Below are 8,569 nucleotides of genomic sequence, written 5' to 3'. Positions count from 1 at the left end.
CTTTCTCCGGAAACGTGTCAGCTCTAAACTCCCAGTAAACATAATGTGGTTGCTATGAGTTATGGCTGCAGTTGCTAAGCAACGTATACAAACAAGTTCATAATGGGGAGAACCCTCCATATATTTAGCATTACGTGACCCTTGTCTGCAGGAACGCTGATGGACATGACATCATTTAATCTGTGTGGATAAATAGTTTTTTCTCCCTCCAAAATCAAAGCAGCAGTGATTATTCCAGAATTAAACAAGGGTTGCGTTTTATTAGTTCTGTTGAAAGTAAACAAATGTTTATTCTCCCTAGCCCAGGTTTGGATATGATCAAAACGTTAAAATATGAATCATTTGAGTGAGATTTTAGTAGTAAAAGAAAACTGCAGCTTTTCTTTAACATAATCAAACTATGGTCAGATGTTGTTTGATGGATATTAAGAACCCTGAACATCAGCGTTGTTGTTGATTGTGATTGATTATAATTAATTAATAAATGAGCCAAGAAGGTGAAAAAACCCCTGGATAAATTAAACCAAAGGAGTTGATATAAAATGTTATCAATGTAGGATTTCTTCTGTACTCACGTACAAAAACTGAAGTTATCAGTCACAAAAATACTGTGAATAACTGTCATGATAATTATAGAACGTTAAGTATCCTGTAGTTTATAACTTTTTCAAGTTGTTTTACTTTAGTACATGTAATCTAAACTGTTTGTGTACTTTAGCAATAATTTACTACTAAGTTTCCCCAAAAATGTAACAGCTGTTTAACAGAGGCTGCTGCACTGCTGGGTGTAGACTGCAGGGTGGAGGCAGAGGAGGAGGAGGAGGAGGAGGAGGAGGAGGAGGAGGAGGAGGAGTCCATACAGATGTGAATAACGGTGAAGACATTTGACGCCTAATTTGGTTTTGTGGGCGGGGAGCGGCTCCTCTGGGCAGCTTAGTCCCATCAGAGAGCTGAGGTGGAGCAATCTGCGACTCTCTGCCCCTGGATGCTGTGCAGGACTGAGACCAGAGACGGTCACCATCAAATAGGTAAGAAAAACCTTCTGAAAATGGGAGAGGGGATGGTTTCTCAAAGAAAGTGTTTTGTAGCAACAGTTTGGTGGAAAAAAAAAAAGAAAAAGAAATCCTCTTTAAAACTTGTTGCATTGGACTTACTTGCAAGTGAAAAAGTCATGAGAATAAAAAAAGGGTGTTATCTTTAGCCTATTAGAGAGGTTTTGACTTTCTCTGATCTTTTGTTGTGACTTCATTTGGCTCTAACTAACTGTGGAGACACAATGTAACTCTGATTTGTTCTGTTATTTGATGAAAAACGTTCCTTTCTGCAGTTTTAACTTTTTGTATCTTCCTTTTATCCTGCTACTGCAAACATTTTTAAAGTTCATTCTGCGTTGTGTCTTCGATTCAGAACAAAATATTGACTTGTCAGAGAGTTTCTTGTTTCTTCTGTCGGTAATCATTTAGGTTGTAATGTGGCGTGTGTGTGTGTGTGTGTGTGTGTGTGTGTGTGTGTGTGTGGTGAGAGCAGGGTGTGGCAGGCGGCACACCCACCTCCACCACTGTCAATGAATGAACCTAAACGATACAGCTGTCAGACACACACACAAACACACACACACACAAAACTGGGGTGCCTTTGGTTTTTCATTTGAGGAAAATAAAACACACATACACACATTTTGACCTGTGTGTTTTCCATCTGAATGGGACGACATGTCCAGGTGCCCCTGGCTGCTGAGTGGGTGTGGCGGAGCGGTCTGACTCCCCGGCGTCTCACACATGTGGCTTCAGCCTTTTCACCGTGGAAAATACTGCATTTGGTTTCTCAGAAAAATGTCAAACCGAGTAAAAAGAAGTGTGTGTTTTTGCCGAAGCAGTTGAAAGCACCGTGCTGAGACACTAAACGAACAAGCAGTCAGAGACGGTTTGCCAACAGATCCCATCTTGTGCTTCGACCCATGCCTCCCCCTAAGTGGATTATGGGTGAAATTGAGTAAGTGATTTTGTATCATGACAACAAAACAAGCAGCGCACATGACCTCTCCGCCAGAGACAAACACTTGCTTCCTGAGCATCTCGGCCTTATCAACCGTGTGTGTATAAAAAAACAGACTGTGCAGAAGCGCACGGTGCTTCCTGTCCTCATATATGAGCCTATTTTCAGCACCTCCTTTAAGTGGGGAAGCGCCCCTGTCAGTGTGCGCATGTCGTGTTTTCCACACTCTGCTGTGAAAAACACAAGTTTTCCACACTATTTTTTTATTTTTCTTCTCGCATGTGGCATTTTCCTCTCTTATTTCTTTCCTGAATTGATGCCATGACCGGCAAAGCGAAGGCGGCAGCAGTGGAGGAGGGTTGATTTTTCCATGACGGCCCTCCATATACGTTTATTTTCAGTGGTTTACATTGAGCGTAACTGGCAGCTTGATCCAGAGAGGGAGTACTGAATGAGGACAGAGAACGAGGAGGACTGATGGAAAAGAGAGGGAGTAGCCACCAAATCGGACCGTCAGGAGGAAAGGAAGGAAGGAAGCAAGAAAGAGGGAAAGAACCTGGCAAGTGCGACAGAGTTCCCAGTTGTTCGGCAGCAGCTAGACTGCAGCTCATCTGGAAGGCATCAGCCAGTTGGAAAATCTTAGCAGAAGTCAGGGAGGAGGTGGGGAGAGAGTGAGGAGAGGTGAAAGAAGAGCCGGGCCCGCCGGTGACTCACCCTCTTGCTATTCCACTCCATCACCGTGTTTAAACCATGTGTCCGTCTGTGGCCGAGGCGCAGGGGTTCCCCCGTGCTCCCCCCTCCCGGAGACATCCTGCACCATTATCAAGGGCTCTCTTTTCCATTTTGGCCTTTTTATTGTCTTCTCCTTTCGACTGCTGCACCGCCGCCAGGGTGGCTCTTTGCCTCACGCCCCCGACCGTTTCATCGGTGTCTAATGGAACTAATCTAAACATTCCTATTCTTCGTGTTTATGGTTGTCCGTCTGTGTAAAGTGGGAATGATTTGTGCAGCCAAATGGGAAATGGGTGTGAGGAGGAATGGGGGAGAGAGCGCAGTGAGTGTGGTCAGAGGTTCCTCCTCTCGTCTGCAGTCTCCACCAGAGTTCTGCGGGTTTCATGAGGCAAGAAACAAAATCTCTGTTAATGGACGAGTTTCAGAATTTGTGTGCCGCAAAAACAATAAACAAAGAGCTTCTGGTGTAAGATAAACCAGTCGGTACTTCTTAATGTTGGCCGTTATGCAGCAGCATTCAGTGAGAACTTATAATAGAGGATATCGGCTAATCTTACACTTCACTCATGACAGTGTGTCATTAGATCACATCTTAGTGCACAGGTTACACAACAGGTTTCAGTTTGAATGATTTAAATCGCTGCAGCCATTTCACAACTGAATGCACACTTGTAGGACCACACTCATAACTTGACTGAAAACTTACACTTTGTCACCATCTTATACAGTTTTAAGTTCAAATGTAGAATCAGGAAAGCTTTAAAATATATCTACAATTACTGAAAGGCCACTAATATTCACACACTATTAAAAGTTTAATTTATTGACAGTTGAAGTTGCTCAACTTCTCCTTCATACCCTTTCTGCAGTGTAATTGACAGCACTGAGCTACTTTGGCAACTTTATGACAGTTGTTAAAGGGACTTAAGGCAAGATTTGTGAAAAACTTCACATGCATTTCCAGTTTATTCAATGCTAATGTGTCGTGAAGCATTAAAAACCTAAAATAACAGGCCAATCCGCGTATCTGTCTGTTGCCTTATACAGGCTGTGTGCCAAATAATTTGTTGCTGTTCGGGGTCCGAATTTCCCGCGCAATCGTGGGGATGTGACGTAAATTGACGCTGTATGCGCGTTGCCGAACAGGAAGAACATGGCCGCCGTGGACGCGGACTCAAACACTGCTGGGATCAGGGGCGGGCAGTGTTGCCAACTTGGTGACTAATTTTATCGCTAAATCTGGCGACTTTCCAAAGCCTCTTGGCGACTTTTTTTTGTCAAAAGTAACTAGCGACAAACTTAGCAACTTTTTCTGGTGCTCTGGAGACGTGACAGGACGTCTCCGCTGTCCTCAACTAGCAGCGGGTGCTGCTGTGAGCCCCTCCCCCGTCGCAAAGCTCTCACAGGCGGCCAGTCTCAGCAGCGCCCCCTGCTGCAGTCAGAGCAGAGAGGAGACCCACACCGCTCTGCGTCCACATTTCAAATGAATCGCGCGTGCGCAAATACACCGCTGCTCACTTGCTGACAAACCAAAAATCAACAGAAGAAAGTTAATTTGTAGTTCTATTTGTAGTTTCATTTGTCCGCTCTCCCGGCATATTATACATTTGCTCCTGGTCTGTGAATCCAAGCACGAGCCGAGCCCCCCCAGCATGAGCATCCCTGGTGCAGTGCTGTGAAGCCGGACATTCTGTAAAATGTTTGTGCGCGCTCCATGCAGCCTTGGCTGGTGGCTGCAGTTACCCGCAGCGCCTATCATGGCAGCACTGAGGTAAATTTTGAAAAGTTGCCTTAAAGGTGCATTAAGGAGTTTTACAACCTTAAAAATACTTATTTTCCACCATAAATATGTTACACATTTTTAATGATGTGTACAATGTGCCCTGACATATTCATTACAAGAACCTCTAACAGCGCTAAATTGTCGCTTGAAAGTTGCAGTGCCGGTCCGGCACCAGCGGTTTTTTTTGGGGGAGAATTTGAAAGGAATGATGTAATGCGCGCTCTCCCTTGTTAAAGGTGCTGTAGGCAGGATTCCGCATCTCCGCCATCTTGCTTAGGGTTACCTGAGCAAGATGGCGATTTGATCCATCTAAGATGGCCATTTGAAACCCAGCACAGCCAATCCTGTCCTGTTTTCTCTGACATCACGCCCTCACGCAAGTTAAGCCCCTCCCACAAGAACGTGCGACGAACGCCCCTCGAACAATCACGGTTAGAGCCTCATGGGCTCTTCTGATTGGTCAAAGATACCTGGAGCTGTCGAGATTCCTTTTCAGCTCAGAACAGAGACAGATGGAAACGCTGCGCCCTCGCGGTAGTGCAATTATGCTACACTCCTAAAGGATTATCAATGGATACTCTAACATTTAATCCAAAGAAAACACAGAAAAATTAGCATTGACTAGCAAAATCCTGCCTACAGCACCTTTAAGTTTCGCTTTTTCCGCCATTACTCCGCCAGATGCTTAGTGAGCAACAACTGAGCAGGATCTTCCAGAAAGTAAGAACAGACTGGCTTCTAGCACTGCCACAGCTCCACACAGACTCCACCAGGGAGAAGAAACTTAAATCTTACTTGAGCGCTACTAAACGAGCGAAGAAGGAGTTCCTCTCTTCTGTGCACGGGAGCCACAGGGACGAGTTTTTCACTAAGCTGCATTACGCCCAAGGCCTGCAGGGGGCGCTGTTTTGCATAAAACGTGCAAACTCCTTAAGGCACCTTTAAGTCCCTTTAACTTTTACAATGAGTTTGTAGAGAAAGTTTCGATGCTTATCAATATATGTTTAGTTTTGATTAAAAGTTTTCATTTCAAAATCCCAATTAATTAGAAGCAGCATATCCACGAACAACGCTGAATTTTGAGATGATATGATTTTTCAACAATGTGAAATAAAGACCTGCTGTGAACCTAATACCATTCCAACATGAAACATTCTCAAAAGCATCAGACTGCATAGACAGAACACTGTAGTGAATGTTTTGCTGAAAAACGGTTATGAGCCTCTGATTGGCTGCCAGGGAAGAGGAGATGACCGAATGAGCAGGGCCATGTTTAGGGTCACGATGACAGACACAGCCAGAGGGTCAGTGGAGGTTGCGGCGCCCCACCCGTCAGCCGGGACGTGACCACGGAGGAATGTCAGACCAAAACAGACTCAGAACACCTTTAAGAGAGCAAGTCGGAGTTTTGAGAAAGCACAAGGAAAAGCGCTGACTGGTCTCCAGATGATTTGACCAGATGTAAATGAGGAGAGTTTAGTGGGACCACAGAGCAGGCTTTATTTGTGGTTTCCAACTGTGTTTCCCTGATTTGACTTGTTGTTTCAACCATTCATAAAAATACAATAACGCTATTGTGCGTCCCAGAAGACGCCATGTGGGCGGACAGAGCTAATGTGGAGAGCGCTGCAGGCTGTTACCCTCCAACGGCCGCGTCTGACTTCATCCTGAAGTCATGAAACACAACATAAAACCCCAAAGTACTGCTTACTAATTCTTTCCGTTGTCTTTTTCCTCTTACAGTTTTCTCTGCCTGAGTGGCTGATGCTAGCGCTGTAAGGGAGTCACTCCCAGACCGAAGAGACTCATCTCTGACGGGAATCCTTCCAGTCTTCTTGCTAAGCCACTCCACCTCTCACCATGGCCATCGTCCTCCACTCCAGCCCTCTGCTCTGGACACGGCTAGCAGCCCTGGTCTTCACCTGCGTGGCCTTCTCTGTGGCCGTGCACGGCGGCAGATTGTACCACGGCACCAAGGACTGGTGCATGTTCTGCTGGGCCTTCGGCTTCGCCGGCACCCTGCTGGTCCTGCTGGTGGAGCTCTTCGGGCTGCAGTCCAGAGCCCCGGTGTCCTGGAAGAACTTCCCCATCACCTTCGCCTGCTACTCCGCCGTCTTCTGCTTGTCCGCCTCCATCATCTTCCCCCTGTACTACCTCAAGGGCTCCTCGGGGCCAAACGAGACCCGCGACTACCGCATCGTGTCCACCGTCTTCTCCTGCCTGGCCACCATCGCCTACATGAGCGAGGTGAGCATCAGCAAGGCGCGTCCCGGCGAGGTCGCCGGCTACATGGCCACGGCCCCCGGCCTGCTGAAAGTCTGCGAGACCTTTGTGGCCTGCGTCATCTTCGTCTTCGTCAGCGACCCCGTGCTGTACGACCGCCACGACGCCCTCAAGTACTGCATGTCCGTCTACTGCATCTGCTTCATCCTGTCGGCGGGCATCATCATGCTCTGCATCGGCGAGTGCACCGGCTGTCTCCCCTTTCCGTTCGCCCGCTTCCTGTCGGGCTACGCTCTGCTGGCCGTGGTCCTCTACCTCTCAGCGACCATCATCTGGCCCATTTTCAACTTCGACCCCAGACACGGGGGGAACAAGAACAGGCCGTACCAGTGCAGCAGCGCGATGGGACTGTGCATCTGGGATAAGCTCATGGCGGTGGCTGTGCTCTCTGCCGTCAACTTCATCCTGTACCTGGCCGACCTGATCTACTCCACCCGCCTGGTCTTCGTCAGTGCTTGAAGGAGGACAGAGCGCCAGCAGTATGCGCCAAATGAAATGAAATTCGTCCAGTTTATGAAAGGCTGTAAAACTGCTGTCAAATATACTGCTGCAGGCAAATGCTTGTGTACTCATCGGCACTCTGATTTGTTTTATTGGTATCCACACAGTCGAGAGAAGCTCGTGCATCATGGTGGGAACAGACTCCTGAGTTTACACCCCAACTGGTACCTTTCTGTTGCTTCAAATTTCCTCCAATAGAGAGAAAGATTTGCTTCTTTTGCTATATGACTGAACAGCTGGAGAACAAGACAAGAGCCCAAAGTAATTGTGTAACGGTTAGCCAGGAATGTGACCGAGAAGATTTATTTAAGGCAGCGAAAGAGGCTTTTCAAAGAGACAGATATGTTCCATGGGTCAGATACCCAAATCTTGTGCTCTTTTTGGCCTCAAAGTAAGAAACTCTGCCTCTGCCAAATTTAATTTTGTGTGAAGAATACTGCATGATTGAGATTCTTACAGACAGATAAGAAGGAAACTTTGAGACAGAGGTTGAGGTGACTGTGCTCACAAGTCCAATGTTCTCTTACATTTCTAGGGTTTTTCTGTACATATGTTTTGTGCTTAGCGACATAAATGTAGTCCTGTCTTGAATAAGAAAGACCTGAATGAGAACTGTTTGAACATGGTGGTATACAAAACTGTTTCATTGACGGATCTGTTCCCATTGTGATTGTATTTTCTATACAGAGATGTGTGTTCTCTGGATATGAGCAAGCTTATCGTAAATGGACTTGAATCGGACCCCAATTACTGTGTGCACGTAAGCATAGTCTGTGATGACAATATAAGATGAAGCAAAGCAAGTTTTGTCTATTTGTGGTTTGGATTCATATACACAGGCCAAACCAATCCAAACCATGAATACAAAAAAAGGCCTAATGAACCTTATCGGACTATTGTCTATTTGTTTGTTTTTCTTTAGTTTAATTTGCATAATGTAAGTCAATGTGGCCTGTTCTTAAATTTGGTACAAATGGTAGGTAAGTACATAACTTGCCAAGAAAAAAAACCCAACTGTAACTGCATGGAGTCGAGGTTACTGGTGGAAAAATACTGAGATGCTTCATGATGGACGTTCTATGAGTCTGAAGGTTTTTAATTTTCATGATTAAAAGTTTTGTTGTTTCCCAAACCATAAAGTGCAGCTAAACGTGTTTCCCGATCCAGAAGTGACTCCGGTGTCGAGACTTGAAGCAGTGCTAGAATAGTTCCCATGACGTTAAAAAGAAAAAGAAGCTCGGCCAGCTTTCGCTACAGTTATGTTATATGTGCAGA

General features: G+C 45.9%; 1 protein-coding gene across 1 annotated transcript; it reads left to right on the top strand.

Annotated features, from left to right (window-relative positions):
* The first annotated feature begins 971 nt into the window (after nucleotides 1-971).
* myadmb (myeloid associated differentiation marker b) lies at nucleotides 972-7,485 on the top strand. The gene is made up of 2 exons (XM_030115517.1): nucleotides 972-1,028; nucleotides 6,254-7,485. Exon 2 carries the CDS (start codon nucleotides 6,371-6,373, stop codon nucleotides 7,250-7,252), a length of 882 nt encoding a protein of 293 aa, XP_029971377.1. The 5' UTR covers nucleotides 972-1,028; nucleotides 6,254-6,370; the 3' UTR covers nucleotides 7,253-7,485.
* The last annotated feature ends 1,084 nt before the right edge of the window (nucleotides 7,486-8,569 follow it).

Source organism: Salarias fasciatus, chromosome 18 (assembly GCF_902148845.1).
Source record: "Salarias fasciatus chromosome 18, fSalaFa1.1, whole genome shotgun sequence".
Classification (NCBI taxonomy): Eukaryota; Metazoa; Chordata; class Actinopteri; order Blenniiformes; family Blenniidae; genus Salarias; species Salarias fasciatus.
This window is presented reverse-complemented; position numbering and strand designations above follow the sequence as displayed.